We start from the raw sequence: 22,734 nt of genomic DNA on the forward strand, positions 1-22,734 counted from the left end.
CATCATCCCTTTTGCTTACCACAGTCAGGGGCCAGGCAGGGCGCTGTGTGCTGGCCGGGGCCCTCACATGGGGCCCCACTGTACCGGCTGGGCCGGAGCACGGTCCTGTTGGAGCGACGTTGTCCAGAACCACAGCTGGAGGAACAGGAGCTCCAGGGAGACCAGACGGACCACTCGCAGTCCACTGGAGGAACCAGAAAGACATCAGTCAGAACATGGTGAGAGAACAGCCTCTCTGCTGAGAGCCATAGAGGAGCAGGCTCACTACAGAGAGCCATAGAGGAGCAGGCTCACTACAGAGAGCCATAGAGGAACAGGCTCACTACAGAGAGCCATAGAGGAACAGGCTCACTACAGAGAGCCAGCTTAGCAAGAAAAACCGGCGGAGTAGAGCCGAAGGACAGAGTAAAGCCCAGCAGGCCAGGCCCTCCACAATGGAGGGAGCTAGGTCAAATCACAGAGGCATTCAGCTCTCAGGAGAACCTCTGGGGAATACACAGGGCGTGGGGGGGGGGGGGGGGGGGGGTACAGCACGACACTGTGTCCACAGTGCTCTTGTGCTCTAGCTCCCCCTACCTGGACACGCTGGTATTGCATGTTCTCTGAAAACAACACGATACCGATCAGACTTTACAGGCTGTGATGGTGACGATGAGAGGGGATCCAAGCCCACCGCTAATCAGCTGTTGACGAGATAGTGTGGCCATCAGGCATGTCGCACCAACGCAGAAGGGTCGTACCAAAGCAGAGGGGTCGTAGCAAAGCAGAGGGGTGGAGTGGTAGAGTCTGAAGAGGAGCATCACTCACCATCACATGTGTCCGAGGTGCAGTTCAGGAGGCCTCCCTTACACACACTGCAGAGAGAGAGAGAGTGATTAGAGAGGGAGAGAGAGAGAGAGAGAGAGAGAGAGAGAGAGAGAGAGAGAGAGAGAGAGAGAGAGGGGGAGAGAGAGAGAGAGTGATTAGAGAGGGAGAGAGAGAGAGAGAGGGGGGAGAGAGAGAGAGAGAGAGAGAGAGAGAGAGAGAGAGAGAGAGAGAGAGAGAGAGGGAGAGTCATTAAAGAGGGAGGGAGAGAGAGAGAGAGAGAGAGAGAGAGAGAGAGAGAGAGAGAGAGAGAGAGAGAGAGAGAGAGAGAGAGAGAGAGAGAGAGAGAGAGAGAGAGAGAGAGAGTCATTAGATAGTGAGAGAGAGAGAGTCATTAGAGAGGGGGAGAGAGAGAGAGAGAGAGAGAGAGAGAGAGAGTCATTAGAAAGAGGGAGAGAGCGAGAGGGAGAGAGAGAGAGACTCATTAGAGAGGGAGAGAAAGAGCTGCAATAAACGATTCTTCTCATTCAATTTGATTCATCAGATTATTAACGAACAATTGGCATAAATAATGTAAGTGATGTGCAGCAGATCACAATCCTTCAGGCATCAGCCAAAGAGGCTCCATTAAATCCATAACAATTTCACGTCACTTTAGTTCATCGATTTCTTTCTACCGGGCTGATCTAATGGGAGGATTGGGTTTGTTATTCAGCCAAACAGGAAAACATTAAGAAAACACTCGTGTGGTCCAGCCACTGGTCGATCACCAGTACATACATGATGGTGCGTGTTTTGGACTTTGAGGAAGTACAGACTGTACCAATCAGGGGGAAGGGGATTCAGACTACAGAGGTTATCAGCTGCATTGAGATGTAAAGTCACACACAGTTTGTGTGTGTCTCTGTTTGTCTGTCTCTATCTGTGTCTCTTCTTGTGTTTGCCTCTGTTTTTGTGTGTGTCTTTGTGTAGTTCTCTTTGTGTGTGTCCTTGGTGTGTCTGTTTGTGTGCGTCTCTTTTTGTGTGTCTGTTTGTGTGTGTCTGTTTTTGTATTGTCATGTTGTGTTTTTCTGTTTGTCTGTGTCTGTTTGTGTTTGTGTGTGTGTGTGTCTCTCTGTTTGTGTGTGTCTCTTGTAGTGTGTCTCTGGTTGTGTGTTTCTGTTTGTGTGTGTCTCTGTTTGTGGGTGTCTCTTTGTGTGTATCTTTGTTTGTGTGTGTTTGTTTGTGTGTGTTTCTATGTCTCTGTTTGTGTGTGTCTGGTTGTGTGTCACCGTAAGTGTCTATTTGTGGATGTCTGTTTGAGTGGGCCTCTTTGTGTGTCTGTTTGTCTCTGACTGTGTGTGTCTCTATTTGTGTATGTCTTTTTGTGTGCGTCTGTTTGTGTGTCTGTGTGTGTCTTCTTTCACCAACGCTACATGTCCAACAGATGGTACGGACTAATATAGGAGGTGCTTTCGTTGTTTGATGATTGCCCCAAGATTGTAACACGCTACAGACATTACTTTAGGGACATGTACTTCATCAGAGCGCTCGTCCTAACAGCCAAGAGCTCGTTCAACCGTCCCCATCCACCAGAGTCCATCAGGCACGACTGATAAGATCAGGGAACAGACTCGTTCAGAGTCAGCCCACGAACACAGAGATGTTCACCACAGACATGACGTACCACAGACAGGACGCTCCACAGACAGGCCTGACAGGGACACCCACATCATCAACGTGAACAGAGACACACTCAATTAAGATTGAGTGATTGAGTGAGGAGAGTTTATCATTCAGCGTTAATGAAGATAGTGAGAGAGACAACAGCTCCGGGCAAGAACTACTGGCACAGAATTGTTCCCGACCCCCTGTACGATTTTCTCTTTGGCAGGTACAGAATCTTTGAGTGGTCTAGAACCAGTTTCCCGTCCCGCCAGCCAGCGGTTGGCGCTGACTCAGCCCTGATTATTAAGTGGGCTGTTTTCAAGTTTACATTCCAAGTCAATATATATATTTAGGTTTATATATATTTGGGGGGGGGAGGGGGGGGGGGTTACCAGGTGTTACAGAGGTGGGGGGGGGGGGGGGGGGGGTGTTACCAGGTGTTACAGAGGTGTGTGGGGGGGGGGTGGGGGTGTTACCAGGTGTTACAGAGGTGTGGGGGTGGGGGTGTTACCAGGTGTAACAGAGGTGGGGGGGGGGGGGGTTACCAGGTGTTACAGAGGTGGGGGAGGGGGGGGGGTTACCAGGTGTTACAGAGGTGGGGGGGGGGGGGGTGTTACCAGGTGTTACAGAGGTGTGTGGGGGGGGGGTGGGGGTGTTACCAGGTGCTACAGAGGTGGGGGGGGGGGGGGGGGGGGGGTGTTACCAGGTGTTACAGAGGTGGGGGGGGGGGGTGGGGGTGTTACCAGGTGTTACAGAGGTGTGTGGGGGGGGTGGGGGTGTTACCAGGTGCTACAGAGGTGGGGGGGGGGGGGGGGGTGTTACCAGGTGTTACAGAGGTGGGGGGGGGGGGGTGGGGGTGTTACCAGGTGCTACAGAGGTGGGGGGGGGGGGGGGGGGGGTGTTACCAGGTGTTACAGAGGTGGGGGGGGGGGGGTGGGGATGTTACCAGGTGTTACAGAGGTGTGTGGGGCGGGTGTTACCAGGTGTTACAGAGGTGGGGGGGGGGGGGGGGGGGTTACCAGGTGTTACAGAGGTGTGTGGGGGGGGGGGGGGGGGGGTTGTTACCAGGTGTTACAGAGGTGTGGGGGGGGGGGGGGTTGTTACCAGGTGTTACAGAGGTGTGGGGGGGGGGGGGGTTGTTACCAGGTGTTACAGAGGTGGGGGGGGGGGGGGGGGGGGGTTGTTACCAGGTGTTACAGAGGTGCTTGATGGTGGAGCCGGGTGGCACCGGGGCCTCCGGGCCGCTCTCCTCGGCGCTGGAGTTCAGCTCGTGGTTCCCACGCAGGAGAGCGAGGGGCGAGCAGGGGCAGTCGTCCCGGGACACGCAGGAGCCCCCGTACAGCACCTGGGGGGGGGGGGGGGGGGCAGTGAGACTCTCCTCCTGGAGGGGGGGACGTGGACAGGCAGCAGGACAGAGGGGGGGGGATACATGACACTGACCTGTCCTGGGGGGCAGGAGCAGCCCGGGGTGCAGGGGCCCGCCACACACTGGCTCTGGGGCCACAGGTCCTCACAGGTGTGGGGACACGAGCCGGCACACACACTGAACACCTCGCCACGGGGACACTCTGAGAGGCACACACACACACATAGGGAAACACGCAGACACACACACACACACACACACACACACACACACACACACACACACACACACACACACACACCCACACACACACACACCCAAACAAAGTGTTGGTATTGTGTACTGTATCTCATCCCGTGCCTTAATCCCTGTGACGATCCCCTGACATTCGAAAGGCATCCATGTGTTGAAGCAACACTTTAATACATAAGATAAGAAAATACATTAGAGGGAGGGAGGGAGGGAGGGAGGGAGGGAGTCAGTCAGTCAGTCAGTCAGTCAGGGAGCAAGCGAGCGAGCGTGTGAGTGGGAGAGTAAGTTTGTGTGTCTGCGTGTGAGTGAGTGAGTGAGTGAGTGAGTGAGTGAGTGAGTGAGTGAGTGAGTGAGTGAGTGAGTGAGTGAGTGAGTGAGTGAGTGAGTGAGTGAGTGAGTGAGTGAGTGAGTGAGTGAGTGAGTGAGTGAGTGAGTGAGTGAGTGAGTGAGTGAGCGAGCGTGCGTGCGTGCGTGCGTGCGTGGGTGGGTGCGTGCATGTGCGCGCAAACATGAGTTTGATGTACTGTACTGTGTGTCCTCACCAGGCAGGCAGCTGCTGGTGTTACAGACGGTGTGCTGCTCCAGCGGTGGGCTGCAGGCCCGCCCCCCGGGCTCCGCCTCCTGCACCAGCGTCTTGTTCCGCACCGACACCCCCCCGCCACACGAGGCGCTGCACACGCTCCAGGAGGACCACTCACTCAGCTCACAGTCGGCTGGGGGGGAGAGCGGGGAGACGGATGAGAACGGGGCTGTGATACTCAGAAAAGGACCTTTGTAACTTTTGTACCCTAACTTTTGTGAGCTCAATGAAATTGAAAATGAAATTCATTTTATTTTGAAATGTCTGTTTCATCATGATTTTCGACTAAGGTTATGAGGGCTAGGAGGAGTACGTAAATTTATATTTAGTGTGTTTATCCGGTGTCGGATGTATTGTATTGTATTGTATAGTGTACTATGATTGTGTATTTACTACACTCTTTGTGTAGTTATATCAGTGTGTTGTAATCATGTGTGGGATGGGCCACTTGTGTGGCATGACACGAAAATAAACATACTCAACAGATCAATCATACAAGAACATCCTGGAGGGGATTGTTTTGTGTGTCTGTATGCAGGGGTGTGGGCAGGTGTGCATGTGTGCAAGTGTGTGTGCAGGTGTGTATATGTGTGTGTGTGTGTGTGTGTGTGTGTGTGTGTGTGTGTGTGTGTGTGTGTGTGTGTGTGTGTGTGTGTGTGTGTGTGCGTGTGTGCGTGTGTGCGTGCGCCTGTGTGTGTGTGTGTTACCTGGGCAGGCCGGCAGCAGGCAGCTGTCCGTCTGCTCCGTGTCCCCGCAGGGAACCCCGCCCTCTTGCTCCAGGCAGGGGCGTGTCCTCGTCCTCTGGCCACGCCCACATGAGGCAGAGCAGACGCTCCATTGGCTCCAGGGCTGGTAGGCGGGGCAGAGATGCTTGGTGCAGACCAGACGGCTGTTCTCACACACACTGGAGGAGAAGAAAACACAACCATTGAGCCAAGCTGGGGCAAAAGGCAGAGATAGATTGACAAACCCGAATGATGATGTAATGACGAAAAATCTGTAGTTACGTAGGTAAGGCCGACACTGTGTGTGTGTGTGTGTGTGTGTGTGTGTGTGTGTGTGTGTGTGTGTGTTAGTGTGTGTGTGTGTGTGTGTGTGTGTGTGTTTGCTGACCAATCGTTACAGTCCAGCGTGGCGTTCTCCCCCGGGTTGAACTCCAGGCTGCCGTTGCCCGACGGCAAGCCGCAGCGGCAGTCAGCCAGCGGGACGCACTCTCCGTCCTGCAGCAGCTGGCCCTCTGGACAGCGGCATCCTGCCAGAGAGGGGATAGATGATGGTCCGGGAGGAGGGGATGGATGATGACACTCATCAAGTATGAGAGGATAGATCATGACACTCATCAGGGAGGAGGGGATAGATGATGGTCAGGGAGGAGGGGATAGATGACACTCTTCAGGGAGGAGGGGATAGATGATGACACTCATCAGGGAGGAAGTGTATGCAAGACCGACAAGGCCATGCACGGTGTGGATCTCAGTAGGTAGAGTACCTGAGTGACAAGCTCCCTGTAGACACTGCACGTGCTCCCATAGGTCGGTGCAGCTGCGGGGACACTGATTGGCACAGCCCTCTTGGTAGGTCCGCCCCCGGTCCTCGCAGCGCTCACCTAAAGTCATTACAAAAGAGTGACAGTCAGCAAGCATAACGCTCTCTAGACTAACTGTGGGGGTGCTGTTCCTGGGTACAGGAGTGTTAGGGTACTGTACCTGGGTAAAGGTGTGTAAGTGGGCTGTTGTACCTGGGTACAGGTGTTTTAGGGTGCCATACCTGGCTACAGGTATTTTAGGGTATTGTACCTGGGTACAGGTGTTTTAGGGTATTGCACCTGGGTACAGGTGTATTAGGGTACTGTACCTGGGTACAGGTGTGTTAGGGTACTGTACCTGGGTACAGGTGTGTTAGTGGGCTGTTGTACCTGGGTACCGGTGTGTTAGGGTACTGTTTCTGGGTACAGGTGTGTTCGGGTACTATACCTGGATACAGGTGTGTGGGGGTGCTGTACCTGGGTACAGGTGTGTTCGGGTACTATACCTGGGTACAGGTGTGTTTGGGTACTATACCTGGGTACAGGTGTGTTAGGGTACTGTACCTGGGTACAGGTGTGTGGGGGTGCTGTACCTGGGCAGAGGCCTGTGTTGCAGCTCTGGCTCTGGGTCTGCTGCCTCCTGCAGTGGGGTCCTGGGGAGGGGGCGAGAGGCTGCCTGTGGCGTTGCCTGAAGCCTCCACTGCAGGGCTGGGTGCAGGCCCCCCAGGCCCCCCACGCTCTCCACACACACACGTCTGAGGGGTGGGGCGAGGAAGGAGATTGTGTTTCTGACGGTGCTGTGGTGTTTGTGATAAGTTGTGTTTGGCTCAGCAGATGGAACCATCATCGTTATCATAAAGAACCCGGCTCATGGTTGTTTGTGATGAATCCTGCAAATCATTTGTGATCGTGGCCGTTATCATGAACAAAACCATTCCTCAATATGGTTCAAGTCTCCCCTCTAGAGACGTACTCCACCACTCTAAGATACTTATGATTAAGGATGCAGGGACTTCACTAGTTTCTTTCGTTGATGGCTGTCCCCTCGAAGTTAAGGAATCAATAAAATCGTCTTTGTCGCTTTGGAACAACTGAATGTTTTATAAACCTGCCCCACTGGAGTGAGAGGCATCCAGTGATTCCACCTCACTGGTCCCAGTGAGAGGGATCAAGTGTGAGGGCGGAGAGCTGAGTCCGTCAGGCTGTGGTGAGAACTCACAGGAGTTTCCGTTCAAACACATACGCAGGAAGGATGGACCGAAATAAAGATCTTATCCCGCTTATTTCCTCTCTTCATCAAATAATAACTATTTGTCCCACAGAAGATGGTCAATGTTTTCTCCACTTCCTTTTCAATTTAAAGTTCACCCTGTATTCCAACTTTGTACTCCTGGGGATGATAACGTTTTCTAAGTGTTATAGAAGTACTTTCATCTAGTTTGACGGTAGGAACTTGACAAATTATGCTCTCTGCAAAGTTCCTGGGGATGAGGAAGACGAAGGCTACAACAAAGCACTCTTCAAATCTATTCCAACACGATAAAGAGCAGCGGGGATATTGGCTCATATGAGAAATTAACGATTAACGATGCCTCTTTGAATAAACCTGAATTATAGCAGCACCGTTTGCTTCATTTGGAAGTAACTAGAAAACCAGAATAACAGACTTGACATTTTCTCATTAGCTTTGTTTGTGTACACCAGCAATTGCACGAATATATTATATCATATAATGATGCAATAAGACATATTCTCATCCATTCCTATTGCAAGGCAGTTCCTAAACAATAACTGTGTATTATCCGGGGGCAGGGTTGTTGTTACTTACTGAATTAAATTGTGAGTTAAATGTGTGGGTTAGGAATACTGTTGATATATGATTTTGTCTACCTCTTATTGCTATTTATTGCATTTATTAAGTCATTTATTATGTGAGACCGGAAACTGTGAACGAAATTGCCCATCTTGGGATAAATAACGTTTTTCTAGTCTAATCTAGATACAGGACAGAGATAGTGTGTCTTGGTTAAAGTGATGCTTCAGTGTTCCTCGCGGTCTACACTAAAGCTCGGATGTTCCTCCGTGTTTGTATTCATGGTTGACAGTTGGCTGCCACTGCTGGTTCTGCTCTGCATATTGGTATTAAATACATTCACTTTTACTTTAATTAGATTTTTCTTTGACAACGAATATCGGCCTTCAATAATGCTAAACAGATATACATTATTCAATAGAGAGATGGTTGTTGGTACGATTTTAATTATGTACTACTGTGTTTGCATGTTAATACCTTATATTGCTCATCAATAAGTCAGTTGAGGAGGCATGCTTGTATAAGCATATTTTAGTTCTACCAAGGTTTCCAGGAGACAATGAAGTTAGAGCTATTAACGATAAAAACATTATCCAATGTTTAAATGAACCATCAGAAATTCTTTCATGGTTACTTTCTGTGCCCTTCGCGTCACTTTGTCACATTCCAGTTAGTAGCTGCTAATTGCACCCACAGGAACACTTTTGGAGGACGATAAAAAACTCATTGGCGTCACAGTGATGAGGTGCTTGGCTGTGTGCTGCTGACCACCTGTGTTCTGTCCTCCCCTCTTCTCTCTCGTCCTCCCTCCCTCCCAGTGTGGTCCCCTCATTAATTCACCGCCTCGCTCACACTCCGACTAGGATAAGTTTCAGTGCTCCTGAAACCAGGACCAGCTCCTCATAGCAGGCCTCTACTGTGAGGCGACGCTGATCCACTGAGTCCCTGATGGCTCAGCCCCAGTGATCCACTGACTCCATGATGGCTCAGCCCCAGTGATCCACTGAGTCCCTGACGTCGGCCCCAGTGATCCACTGACTCCCCGACGTCAGCCCCAGTGATCCACTGATTCCCTGACGTCGGCCCCAGTGATCCACTGAGGCCCTGACGTCGGCCCCAGTGATCCACTGACTCCCTGACGTCGGCCCCAGTGATCCACTGAGGCCCTGACGTCGGCCCCAGTGATCCACTGACTCCCTGACGTCGGCCCCAGTGATCCACTGAGGCCCTGACGTCGGCCCCAGTGATCCACTGACTCCCTGACGTCGGCCCCAGTGATCCACTGAGGCCCTGACGTCAGCCCCAGTGATCCACTGTTTCCCTGACGTCAGCCCCAGTGATCCACTGACTCCCTGACGTCGGGCCTAGCGATCCACTGACACCCTGATGGCCCTTCCCCAGTGATCCACTGACTTTGCGTTCACACTGTACACGTCCGTCAACGGATCTCATTGACTTTGCATGGGGCGCTCTCGCAATGCATTGCCTGCGTCCAAAAGCTGAGAAATGTTCAACTTTTCAGCCAGCGACGGATCCGTCGGCCAATCAGATCGCGTTACCCATACGCCAGACACGCCCTCCGTCATCCGTCGCCAGACGTGTACAGTGTGAACGCGGGGGGGCTCCCAGACGTCTGGCTCAGCCCCAGGGAGGGGTTCTGCCTGCAGGAGGGTCAAACGAGCGGTGAAGAGGGTCTCCCGTACCTCGGCACACCGCGGGGTCCGGGCAGGCGCGCTCCTGGCTGAGCGGCCCGGGACACTGGCCCTGCTGCTCCTCCTCAGGCACGGGGAGGCCCGAGTCCAGGTCAAGGCAGGCCCGGTAGCGCCGCTGCAGGGACACCGGGCCGGGCCCCTCGGGCCCCGCAGGGGACAGCTTGCACGGAGAGCAGGGGGTCCACGCTGACCACTCGCTGAGAATGACTGGGGGTCAGGGGGGGGGGGAGCGTGTGTGTAAGTGAGTGAAGAAATGAGTGTGAGAGTGAGTGAGTGAGTGAGTGAGTGAGTGAGTGAGTGAGTGAGTGAGTGAGGGAGTGAGTGAGTGAGTGAGTGAGTGAGTGAGTGAGTGAGTAAATAGTGTGAGAGTGAGTGAGTGGGTGAGTAAATAGTGTGAGAGTGAGTGAGTGAATGAGTGAGTGAGTGAGTGTGAGAGTGAGTGAGTGTGAGAGTGAGTGAGTGAGTGAGTGAGTGAGTGAGTGAGTGTGTAAGTCGGTTATTGGGTGCGTAAGTATGAGAGTGCATGAGTAAGTGAATGAGTGTGTGTGTGTGTGTGTGAGTGTGTGTGTGTGTGTGAGTGAGTGTGAGAGTGAGTTAGTGTGAGAGTGAGTAAGTGAGTGAGTGAGCAAGTATGTTAGACGTTTATTGGGTGCGTGAGTATGAGCATGAGTGAGTGAGTGAGTGAGTGAGTGAATGAGTGTGAGAGTGAGTTTGAGTGAGTGTGAGAGTGAGTGAGTGAGCGAGCGAGCGAGTGATTGAGCGAGTGAGTGAGTGAGCGAGCGAGTGAGTGAGTGAGTGAGTAAGTGATTGGTTGCATGAGTGTGATTGAGTGTGTAAGAATATGAGGTGGAAGGGAGAGTCAATCAAAAGGAGCACGGAGGAGGCATAAGCAATTCAGCAATTCTAATCCCTGCCGGTTCCCCCCAGATGGAGCAGAGCAGGATTCATATGTTATTTATGTGTCACATCTTATCTTACCTTCACACTCTCTCATGTCACACTGCAGAATCCCCTCATGGCAAAAGCTACAGAACAGAGCACAGAGCATGAAATCTCAAACAAACAGGCTACAATATTCAGAACAAAAGCATAAACAAACATTGTACTGCTAAGCCAAGATATGGCTGGAAATAATATTATGATGCATTCAAATGATAGGTGGATCAAGACCGATGTAGATATGGAAAATCTGTAGATTGCATCATATATTCACATTCTACCCCAGACAGTTTTATCTGGAATATGCAGAGATGGTAAAGACATACAAACAGCCAACAGACAGACAGCAGAGAGTCAAAGAGAGAGAGAGAGAGAAAGAGAGAGAGAGAGAGAGAGAGAGAGAGAGAGAGAGAGAGAGAGAGAGAGAGAGAGAGAGAGAGAGAGAGAGAGAGAGAGAGAGAGAGAGAGAGAGAGAGAGAGAGAGAGAGAGAGAGAAAAAGAAACAGGGAGAGAGAAAGAAAGACAGACACGCAGACAGAAATATACAGACAAACGGGGAGACAGACAGAGAGACTGACAGACAAACACGCAGACGGAGAGATAGAAAGAGAGACAGAGAGAGACAGGCAGGCAGGCAGGCAGGCAGGCAGGCAGGCAGGCAGGCAGACAGACAGACAGACAGACAGACAGACAGACAGACAGACAGACAGACAGACAGACAGAGAAAAAGAGAGACAGACAGCCAGCCAGCCAGCCAGCCAGACAGACAGACAGACAGACAGACAGACAGACAGACAGACAGACAGACAGGCAGACAGGCAGACAGACAGACAGAGAGCATGGACCCCCACCAGGTGCTGCAGCCCACGGCGAGGGTCTCTCCCTGGGGGACGGTGATGGGCGTGGGGGGCCGGTCGGGGCCATCCTGCTGGAGGTGGACACAGCCACAGGCCTCCGGAGGAACACAGCTACCGTTGTGCTGCAGCAGCCCCTGGCAGGAGAGGGCGGCACGGCAGATATGTCGGCCCCTGGGCTCTCAGGACCGTGGTGGTCATGACTTCATTCGAGATCCCATCGCAGACTTTATGGAGATGTGCAAATTGGATTTTTACGAAACACTGCACAATGGAGGAGTTGAGACTCTGGCGCGGGGTTGAGCCGAGGCAAATTTGTCGATGGTTTCATGCTTGGATAAACGTGATGAATTGACCTCAATAATTGAATGCTACACGTACACAAACAATACGGCCATTGTTTTTATTGCTCGGATGTGGGAAGTTTTATTTGGGGAATGAAAACTATTACTGTTCCAATATTTAATACATCTTGATGATGAGCTGTATAAGATAAGGATTTAATTATGGGAGAGTTTAGATATTTTTCTGCCCTACTGAGGTTATCGGAATCTCACAGTATCTGTTGGCGTTTCTCAGAGGATGAACGACCCGTGACATATTTAGATCCTAAACTCTCTTCTGTGCGCTGAATCAGAAGCAGCAGCACCCCTGTGACCCTGTTTGATGTAAATATATCTGGCTCTTTAAAGATGCAGCACCTGGAGACATCACATCATTTGCATGCATGGAGTCTGGGCGAGGTAATCGATACGGGCCCGCAGACAACCATGACTCACGGCGCCTCCTCCATACCGTTTAGCTCAGCCCCACGCCAACAACAGACTGAAACAGACCTGGCCCTCATCCCTCCTCCTAATTAAAGAGATTGATACGCCTGTTGACGTACGCCGTGAGAACTCTTCACTTCTGTCAGGGGAAGATATGAAACAAACCGTGTACGTTTCCACAGACTACCCGACCCTGTGGCGGCGACGTAATGAAGCGAATATTCATTATTGCAAATTCTCTCTTCACGTAAAATGTTAATGGATGATATTTCAATATGCATCGTTTCAATTAGTAATTTCCTGGGGAGGTTGGGGAAATAAAGGTGAGCAAAATGCAACAAATAATCTTCTGACTCTTTCTTCTAGTCAACCCCTCAAGGAAAATGTGAATGTGTTCTGACAGTTTTCCGATAAATGGAACATGTTAAGGTTTTCTGATACAAGGAACATGTGAATGTGTTCTGATGCAAGGAACATGTGAATGTGTTCTGATACAAGGAACATGTGAATGTGTTCTGATACAAGGAACATGTGAATGTGTTCTGATGATACATGTGAATGTGTTCTGATACAAGGAACATGTGAATGTGTTCAGATGATACATGTGAATGTGTTCTGATGCAAGGAACATGTGAATGTGTTCTGATACAAGAAACATGTGAATGTGTTCTGATACATGGAACATGTGAATGTGTTCTGATGATACATGTGAATGTGTTCTGATGATACATGTGAATGTGTTCTGATGATACATGTGAATGTGTTCTGATGATACATGTCAATGTGTTCTGCTACATGGAACATGTGAATGTGTTCTGATACATGGAACTTGTGAATGTGTTCTGATGATACATGTGAATGTGTTCTGATACATGGCTGGCATGCATTGCACCACGACCGTACGTTCCACAGTGGCCCGGCGCTCCCCATGTGAGAGCAGCATATGACGCTTTAGGCGTGAGACTGGCAAAAGTAATTTTCCAGTGACCCGCGTAGGAATAAATCAGTGTCAAACACAAGGAGATTAGCAGCACTGATGCAGCGGGCGGAGGGCGGGGGGGCGCTCTCGTTTCTATCAGCATATTTCACCACGGCCCTTCAATCCTCCTGCGACGTGGACCATTACTCAAAGCCCGACGCACTCCTTCCCCTGATGGTCCGGTAAATCACCGGGAGAACTCCCCCGACTTTAGGGTAAAATGACTCCAGAAACATAGCCTCGTCCTCCAAACGTGTCTCCCTGTTATTGATGGTGGCAAACTGCGCCCAGCATCGTCTAATCCAGTCATCTGGAGCGGGTCCACCAGAACTCATCGCAACACGAGAGGTTAAAGGTCGGCCGAGGCCCGCTCCTCAGAATGGGCGTGGACATGAACGAGTGCGCGAGTTTGTTACGGGTAAGAATAGACGAAGCCTGAAGTGAGTAAAGAAGGCGCAACTATGAAGCTCAACAGGAGCGTCAGGGGTGGAGGGGAGGGTTAGGTGTATCGTGCTGACCTGCGGGCAGTAGCACCCAGGGGTGCACCCCCCCGCCCCCAGACACAGCTCCGGGTGGCCCCGCAGTGCACACTGCTGCTCACAGGGGGCGCCACACTCCGAGTAGAGGAAGGGGGCGTCGCAGCCTGCACAGCAGAGGAAGAAGGAGCTGTCAGCCTGGAGGCTGATCGGTTAACAGCAGTCATTAAGTTAAGTATCTGTTATGAGGTTGTGGAATGACTTTAATGATGTAGGATAAGACTATCTCTCGCAAAGAAGACATTTTAAATGGTGCCCTAATGAACTATTTGACTTATTATGTTTACATTCAATGATCAATCACATTGCTGTGCAAATCTGCATAATCGCACATACACACATAAACCAACGGATAAACACACACACACACACACACGTGTTGGCTACATACTGTCACAGAGGCTGAGGTTGCAGGCTCTGCTCTGGGTTTCCACAGGAGAGCATTGCTGCCCCCTGGTGGCCGGGGAGAGAGCCACGCGATGGCGCTGCTGTCTCTGAGACTCGCAGGAACACAGTGACCACTCACTCCACTCCGACATTGGGCAGCCTGCACACACACGCACACGCACACACACACACACACGCGCGCGCACACACACACACACACACACACACACACGCACACACACACACACGCACACACACACACACACACACAGACGCACATCAAAACACACATCACACGCATATGCATACACGTGCATGCACACACACACACATACACACAAACACACACACATATGGTTTTTCACTGATGCATTTTCCTGGAAACATTTAAGCACATGTTAAGTGAATTTGAACGTTTCTGTAACCCTTCATTCAATTCAGTCTCCGCTAAAAAATCTTAAAAGGTTTTACAGAACGCCTGCGGGAGAAAGATGACGAGTCAAAGATGCAAAACTATGACTAAGGACACTAAGTCTGATTAAGATCTTCACTCAAACAGCGGCGGTCATGGAGGTCAGAAAGGGAACACACTGATACAAAATGGCCGCCATGGAGCCCCACCGGCCCGGGTCGCTACAGCGTTCTATAGAAACCACGGTAACCACAGAGGGTGGTCTCCGCCGCCGGTACCTGGGCAGGGCCGCCTGTAGCACAGCTGGGTCTCCTCCACGCCGCGCTCCGCCTCCACCTCGGGGGGGCAGGCTGCGTCCCCCGCCTCCTCGCACACGCAGCCCCGCCGCCGCAGCGCAGAGCCCGCCCCACAGCTGCGGGAGCACGGCGACCACGGCGACCAGGGGCAAAGGTCGTCTGTAGGGGGGGGGGGGGGGGGGGAGAGGCGTCAGACCCTCCGTCCAGACCGAAGCCCGCACAAAGGGGTCCCATTGTGGCCTTCTTCACTGTTTATTATTTAATTTGTTTGACCTCATAGAATTGCTTGGTTCTCTAGCACACTATTTGTTCTCCTACTTTTATGAGTATTACAACCCCCTACGTGAAACACCCAGTTGCTGAGAATTTTGAGGCATTTAGGGTCTATTTGCTGACAGAGACGTTTCCCGAGGCTTTCTACAAGTTAGTCTACTATGGCTTCAGTGCTACCTTACCAATTTGATTAAATAAAATAATTTAATTTAAATGTATTTAATTTAATTTAAGGTGACATATTATGCCACCAGTTTTGAAAATCTGCGTAATCACCTAGATGTGTGCAGGATAGATCAGTCCACCAGCCTGCCCAGTGGACTGTAGCAAACGTTGCTCAACTATCCGTCATACATCAAGCTGGAAACACACACTTGTGGCTTGTAACAGCTAATCACACTCACACTGGTATAAGATGTCACCTTTATGTATACCTGTGAAGCTTCGTCGCAGGGCCATCATCATCATAATCATCATAAGATAAGATAAGATATACTTTATTCATCTCAGCAGAGAAATTTAGGAAATCATCATCACGTTATAACAAAGAGAAGAATTTCAATGTGGGTTGAGGTCAGCTCTGATTCATTTAAATTTACATAAAGTGCATTTGGCAGACGCGTCATCCAAAGAGACTTACAATAATTACATTTGTCAAAAGAAAGAGAAACAACACTATATCGCTCTCGTTACAGGAAGGATGTTCATGGAACCAAGTGCCAAGAACTAACAATCGCTAGGTCAACCCATTCCCCGTACACAACAAAGATAGCTAGGACAAGATGCTACACAATGCTAAGTACTATTTTCAAGTGCAAGGACGTACAACACACAATAAGTGTGTACATTAAGTGGCAGGACGTACAACACACACTAAGTGCTTCAGAGGGCTGTGGGGGGGTGTGAGGGGTAAGGGGGGACTCAGCCTGTGTTCTCAGGTGGTACGAACCCAGACACGGGGGGGCTCTGCAGTCCTGGACCTCTCGCTCCGGACCCCCGCAGTGGGTGCCATTGTTGCGCGGGGGGGGGTTGACGCAGGCGCGGGATCGAACCTGTGTACCCTGTCCGCAGGTCACCGGGCAGTCGGCCCACACCGACCACGGCGTCCAGCCCCCGTCCACTGGGGGGAGAGATCGTTTGAACCCGTCCTGAGACTTACTGAGGTCTACCGTGTACAATGCTACTCAGCTGCGCACATTTTTATCAATAAATGGGATTTAAAATCTAATTTGGATCGTTTTATATTTGCCATTTACTTTTATAATGGCCTTGCCTATTACTTTGGCCTTTTATTTTATTTTGGCCTTCTCTTTTATTCAACATTAAAACAGATCCTGACATGTTTCAGGGAACATTGTGGAGGTCAGGAGGCAGCAGAGAACCGGCCTCATGAGGTAACTTCTCAGGCCTCATGAGGTAACTTCTCAGGCCTCATGAGGCAACTTCTCAGGCATCATGAGGTAACTTCTCAGGCCTCATGAGGTAACTCCTCAGGCCTCATGAGGTAACTCCTTAGGCCTCATGAGGTAACTCCTTAGGCCTCATGAGGCAACTTCTCAGGCATCATGAGGCAACTCCTCAGGCATCATGAGGTAACTTCTCAGGCATCCTGAGGTAACTTCTCAGGCATCATGAGGTAACTTCTCAGGCCTCATGAGGTAACTCCTTAGGCCTCATGAGGTAACTCCTTAGGCCTCATGAGGCAACTTCTCAGGCATCATGAGGTAACTCCTCAGGCATCATGAGGTAACTTCTCAGGCATCATGAGGTAACTTCTCAGGCATCATGAGGTAAGTTCTCAGGACTCATGAGGTAACTTCTCAGGCATCATGAGGTAACTCCTTAGACAACATTAGGTAACTTCTCAGGATGACTGAGGGCAGACCCACCTCTGCACTCGATCTCCTGGCAGTATTCTCCCTCCGGGGTGCAGGTGCTGAACACAGGAGAAGGATCAGGGACAAATGAGAACCAGCACTCAGTTCTCAGTGTGTGTGTGTGTGTGTGTGTGTGTGTGTGTGTGTGTGTGTGTGTGTGTGTGTGAGTGTGTGTGTGTGTGAGTGTGTGTCTGTGTTTGTTTATTCAACTGTGGCAAATGTGTGCATCCATACCTGTGTGGAGACATAATCAATATGTTTGTTGTTTCAAATTAATTGGAATAGAACTGTTCATGCAATGTTTTGTCTGATGTGTGTGTCTGTTGATCGTGTCTGTGTGCATGTGTGTGCGTGTATGCATGTGTGTACGTGGTGTGTCCGTGGTGTGTAAGTGCTTGTGTGTGTGTGTGTGTGCGCGCGCGCATGTGCGCGCGTGTGCGCGTGTGTGTGTGTGTGTGTGTGCGTGTGTGTGTGTGTGTGTGTGTGTGTGTACGTGCGTGCGTGTGTGTGTGTGTGTGGAGGTTTGTGCGTGTGCATGTGCGTGCATACGTGTGTTGGTACGTGCGCGTGTGCGTGTGTGCATGTGTGTGCGTGTGCGTGTCCCCTCACCATTGCTGACACTCCCCCTGCAGCCAGGTGTCTCCCACCCGGAGGTCCTGGTCGTCATGGACACAGAGGCGCGGGCACGGCCCCGGGTCACATGACTTATGCTGGACCTCCTCGAACTGGCAGCTGGCCCCGGGGGTCTCTGGGGTCATGGACCTGAACCAATCACAGCACAGACACAAAGTGGGGTCAGGGGTCAGGGACCTGAACCCAACACAGCACGGACACATAGTGGGGTCAGGGGTCAAGGGTCAGGGACCTGAACCTAACACAGCACAGACACATAGTGGTCTCTGGGATCAGGGGTCATGGACCCAACACAGCACAGACACATAGTGTGGTCAGGGGTCAAGGGTCATGGACCTGAGACCAAACACAGCACAGACACAAGGTGGGTTCCGTCCAGTCAAAATGATTCATCATTTGAAGGTAAAGCGCCCCCCTAATCTCTCTCACCTGTATCGTGTTCTCTGGCCCCGCCCACAAGAAGTGCTACAGGAGGCCCAGTTGGACCAGGAGCTCCAGGAGCAGGCGTCCTCGCAGCTGTGATTGGTGCAGAGCAGCTGTCCGTCGGAGCAGCTGCAGTTGTTGCAGGAGACCTGGTGGGAGCTGCCGGCCGCCCAGGTCTGACCCAGAGAGTCCACGCAGTCGCACTGCCACAGCTGCACACACACACCCTCCTGCTGCAGCTGGCCTGCACGCACACACGCACACGCACACACACACACAAGGCAAACAAACAAACAACACCCACACACAAGACAAGCAAACTTAATCTGTGTGCCTTGGTTTCAACAGGAACCAGGTCTGGTTAAATCAATGCCCCAGACAGGGTGGGGCTGAGGGGGCGGGGTGGGGCAGAGAGGGCGGGGCAGATAGGGCGGGGCGGGGCAGAAGGGGCGGGGCAGACAGGACCCACACGGTGCAGCACGGTACCTTTGGGGCAGCGGCATCCAGGCTGGCACTCTGCGTCGTCATGGCACTCGATGCCCTGCTGCAGGTCCGAGCAGCGCTGGGGACACTGGTTGGCACACAGCGCCACCTCCTGGCCTGGAGGACAGCCCTTCTCTTCTGGGCCCGAAAACACGGAGCTCGTTAGCATTGTACTGCTTCACACCCTCCACAACATCACCATCACACTGACCAACACCATCACACTGAACAACACCAACACCAGTCTGCTTAACAAACAGGATCTGCTGTACCGGACATGAATGTGTTGCATATTCACAACTCTGAAATAAAAATACTGTGTGTGGATGGTCAGATGTTGGTTTCATGTGTGCGTGAGTGGGTGAGTGGTTGTATTTGAGTGAGTGAGTGAAAGAGAGTGAGTGCGTGCTTGCGTTCATGCGTGCTTGCGTTCGTGTGTGCGTGCGTAGGTGTGTGCGTGTGGCGTGCGTGTGGCTTGTGTGCGTGCGTGGGTGTGGTGTGCGTGCGTTTGGCGAGTGGCGTGGGCGTGCGCGCGCGCGCGTGCGTGCGTGCGTGCGTGCGTGTGTGCCTCACCACAGGGCTTGGTGCCGCAGGGCTTCACCTGGTTCTTCTCCCCCTCACACTTGAGGCCTCCGTTCTTGGGCGGGGGGCTGGAGCAGGACCGGGTGCGTATGGAGCGCCCCCCACCACACACCTTATCACAGCGGGACCAGGGGCTCCAGCGGGACCACCCCCCGTCCACTGGAACACACACACACACACACACACACATCTTCTTTACATCCAGACATCAATCGATCCAAAGCTCCTACAGAAATCTGCAGTCAGTCGCAGGCCGGTTACTCGTCCAATTAATTTATTTTCAGCCTGGGTGAAATGATTGGATGGCTGTCCTGTCTGTCTGCCCTCCAACCCGGCTGACCTGTCTGTCTGCCCTCCCACCCGTCTGCCTGCGCTCACTTCCCTCCCGCTATTTTACCGTTTTCACTTTTCAACATTGAGGGGCCCTTGACCGGGGCCCGGTTCGCGTCCCGCCCCGCCCCTCACCTCTGCAGGGCCGGATGTTGCAGAAGCGCTGCTCCTGGTTCCCGTCCAGGATGTCGTGGCACCAGGCCCCGCCGGGCCCCGGGGCCACGAAGGTCCTCAGCCTGAGCTGCTGGCCCACGCCGCAGGAACGAGAGCAGGTCCCCCACGGGGCCCAGCCCGTCCAGGAGCAGTTCCTGCTGACGCACCCCTCCCCCACGCACACGGCCCCGCCGTCTGGGGTACACAGAGACACACACAGAGACACACACACACACACACACACACACACACACACACACACACACATACACAGACGCACACACAGACAGACACACACAGACAACCACATACACACAGAGACACACACACATACACACAGACACACACATACACACAGAGACACACACACACACAGAGACATACACACAGACACAGACACACACACACACATAGACACACACACAGAGACACACATACACAGACAGACACACAGAGACACACACACATACACAGACACACACACACAGACAGACACACGCACATAGATAGACACACATCACACACAGATGACAGACAGACACAGACACACAAACACACACACACACGCACGCACCCACACACACAGACACACACAGTCAGCCACAGGAACAGATTGCAAATACTATTTTACACATTCACAAGCAGGATACAACGATCAATAAAGAAGATTAAATTAATTCTTCTTCCTGGAGCCGCAGCAGGGACAATGTGTGGAGTGCTCCACTCTCTACACTACAAGGTCTACGTTGTGTTAGGCTACATAACGTAGACCAGGTGGTAGACCCCTGTGGACTGAGAGGGGGGGGTGGGGGGGTGTACCTGGGCACTGGGGCAGGTTGCAGGCCTTCTCCTGGTGGGGGGCCCCGGAGCAGGGCGGGCTGACGCAGCGGCGCTGGCGGGTCTTGGTGGCGGGGGTGCGAGCGTCACTGCAGGTCCGGCTGCAGGGGCTCCAGGAGGACCAGGGGGAGAAGCCTGTGTCTTCGTCTGGGGGGGGGGGGGGGGGGGGGGTCACGCAGGTCAGAGGTCAGAGAGGGGACGGCATGGAGGGGTGACACAGGTCAGAGGTCAGAGAGGGGACGCCTTGGATGGGTGACACAGATGTGAGGTCAGAGCATCAGGGGGAACATGAAGGGGTGCGCAGGTCAGAGGTCAAAGTGTCAGAGGTCAGTGGACGGCATGAAAGGGTTACGCAGGTCAGAGGTCAGAGAGGGGATAACATGGCGTGTGTTCTACCTGGTGTGCTGGGGGCTTCTGTAGGACCGATGAGCCCTAGGGAAACACAGAGAAGGTTAACGTGCGCCGGCTGGATGGAACTGTAGGATTAAATATTAAGTATCGAGAGCTGTATAAAACGGTGCTACAAAGGGAAAGCCGGAACGACCTGATCCGTCAGTCCGTTGATTTCCTCCAATAACTCTCCAACACTATAACTTGTAAACGTGTTCATGCATAACCAAATATAAGAACAAAGATAATGTATTCCCTCTCCTCTTTCCAGGTAGCTCCTCCACTAAATCGGGGCCCTCAGAGGGCCCTCGTTGCCCCGGGCGGTCTCTCTCCAGGCCCCTGTCAGTGTCCTGTCTCCGTGCTCACCGGGGCAGTCCGGGGCCTGGCAGTAGGTGTTCTCCAGACGGACCCCCTGGCAGTCCCGTCCTCCGTGGGCGGGGGGGGGCTTGGTGCAGCCCCGCGACCGGCTCTTCAGACCCAGGCCCCCGCAGGACAGGGAGCAGGGGCTCCAGGGGCCCCAAGGGGACAGGCCCCCGTCCAGGGGGCAGTGGGCCAGGGAGCAGTTCCACAGGCCGTGCTCACAGGAGCTGAGGGGCGGGACACGAAGCCACCGGGGTTAACGACAGTGAAGACGTCACACGACCGATGAGCGGTTCACTACTGTGGGATCGTTGGGGAGGGAACAGCGGGGACAGAGCAAAGGGCCTGTGTTCATGAGTAGTGGTGCTGAGGAGGAGGAGAACGATGCAGTGATGATGAGGATGATACAAAGGATGATGATAAGCATAATAAGGATTGAGATGATAAAAATGATGATAAAAAGGATAATGAGGAGGATGGACATCCTGAATATGATGAGGCTGATGAGGATGAGATTGATGATGACCATGATAATGAGGATGTTGATGATGATGATGATGAGGATAAGGATGCTGATGAGGATGCAGATGATGCTGAGGATGCGGATGCTGATGTTGATGCTGATGTTGATGATGATGCTGATGATACTGATGATGCTGATGATGATGATGAGAATGATGCTGCTGAAGATGATGATGATGATGAGGATGCAGTTGATGCTGAGGATGCTGAGGATGCTGATGATGCTGATGATGTTGATGCTGATGATGAGGATGATGCTGCTGATGAAGACGATGCTGATGATGCTGATCTTCACCAGGAGCTGCAGTCGTGCTGCAGGGTGCTGCCGGGCGAGAGCTCCTCCCCCTCCGAGACGTTGTGGAGGAGCAGAGAGGAGAGGGGCGTCACGGAGACGCTCTCTATGGAGGTCAGCAGCTCGGTGTCCACCAGACATGGGCACTCCTGGCACACACACAACACATGTTTAACACACACACAAAATGTATGTGGCTAGATATGTCTAGACTAGATATGTCTACTGAAGGCAGCAGCATGGGGGAGGGGGGGGGGGGGGGGGGCTGACCTGCAGACAGAGGCCGCGGTGCTGGTAGGTGTGGGGGGGGCAGTGGCAGCCCTCCTCACAGCCGTCGGAGTAGCAGCCCTCCCGCCCGCTGACCTGGGAGCAGCTGAAGGGACAGTCCTCCCCCCGCTCGCACTCCCGGTACAGCCGGCCCGGGGGGCAGCCCACCTCTGAGGACACACACACACGGAGACACACACACACACACACAGAGACGCACACACACATGGAGACACACATACCCACACACATGCAGGTGCACACAAACAGATAAAGGACATTACTGTGTGCTCAACCTTTATGTATTTTCTCAGCCATCGCTCTTACACATTCATATGGTTTCAATATAAATTGGTAGATACCTAGGGGGAGGGGCTTATAAAGGGAGACCTAGATAGGGGAGGGGCTAACAGAGAAAGATCTTGGTAGGGGAGGGGCTT

General features: G+C 52.4%; 1 protein-coding gene across 1 annotated transcript in view; it reads right to left on the minus strand.

Annotated features, from left to right (window-relative positions):
• The window catches only part of sspo (SCO-spondin), a 108,501-nt gene that overhangs the window by 13,694 nt on the left and 72,073 nt on the right, over positions 1 to 22,734 (minus strand). Inside the window, exons 82-108 of the mRNA XM_030349720.1 lie at positions 22,298 to 22,464; positions 22,031 to 22,176; positions 21,220 to 21,440; positions 20,860 to 20,895; positions 20,446 to 20,610; positions 19,609 to 19,821; positions 19,135 to 19,302; positions 18,565 to 18,699; positions 18,085 to 18,322; positions 17,632 to 17,784; positions 17,035 to 17,081; positions 16,095 to 16,265; positions 14,855 to 15,031; positions 14,169 to 14,324; positions 13,760 to 13,884; positions 11,490 to 11,629; positions 10,678 to 10,724; positions 9,691 to 9,906; positions 6,768 to 6,929; positions 6,139 to 6,255; positions 5,763 to 5,901; positions 5,357 to 5,553; positions 4,612 to 4,782; positions 3,892 to 4,019; positions 3,639 to 3,796; positions 808 to 854; positions 20 to 184 (exon numbers count right to left, since the gene is read on the minus strand). Of these exons, the coding sequence (XP_030205580.1) occupies positions 20 to 184; positions 808 to 854; positions 3,639 to 3,796; positions 3,892 to 4,019; positions 4,612 to 4,782; positions 5,357 to 5,553; positions 5,763 to 5,901; positions 6,139 to 6,255; positions 6,768 to 6,929; positions 9,691 to 9,906; positions 10,678 to 10,724; positions 11,490 to 11,629; positions 13,760 to 13,884; positions 14,169 to 14,324; positions 14,855 to 15,031; positions 16,095 to 16,265; positions 17,035 to 17,081; positions 17,632 to 17,784; positions 18,085 to 18,322; positions 18,565 to 18,699; positions 19,135 to 19,302; positions 19,609 to 19,821; positions 20,446 to 20,610; positions 20,860 to 20,895; positions 21,220 to 21,440; positions 22,031 to 22,176; positions 22,298 to 22,464 (4,005 nt within the window). The remainder of the gene's footprint in view (positions 1 to 19; positions 185 to 807; positions 855 to 3,638; positions 3,797 to 3,891; positions 4,020 to 4,611; positions 4,783 to 5,356; positions 5,554 to 5,762; positions 5,902 to 6,138; positions 6,256 to 6,767; positions 6,930 to 9,690; positions 9,907 to 10,677; positions 10,725 to 11,489; positions 11,630 to 13,759; positions 13,885 to 14,168; positions 14,325 to 14,854; positions 15,032 to 16,094; positions 16,266 to 17,034; positions 17,082 to 17,631; positions 17,785 to 18,084; positions 18,323 to 18,564; positions 18,700 to 19,134; positions 19,303 to 19,608; positions 19,822 to 20,445; positions 20,611 to 20,859; positions 20,896 to 21,219; positions 21,441 to 22,030; positions 22,177 to 22,297; positions 22,465 to 22,734) is intronic.

The sequence above is a fragment of the Gadus morhua genome, chromosome 23 (assembly GCF_902167405.1).
Source record: "Gadus morhua chromosome 23, gadMor3.0, whole genome shotgun sequence".
Taxonomy (NCBI): Eukaryota; Metazoa; Chordata; class Actinopteri; order Gadiformes; family Gadidae; genus Gadus; species Gadus morhua.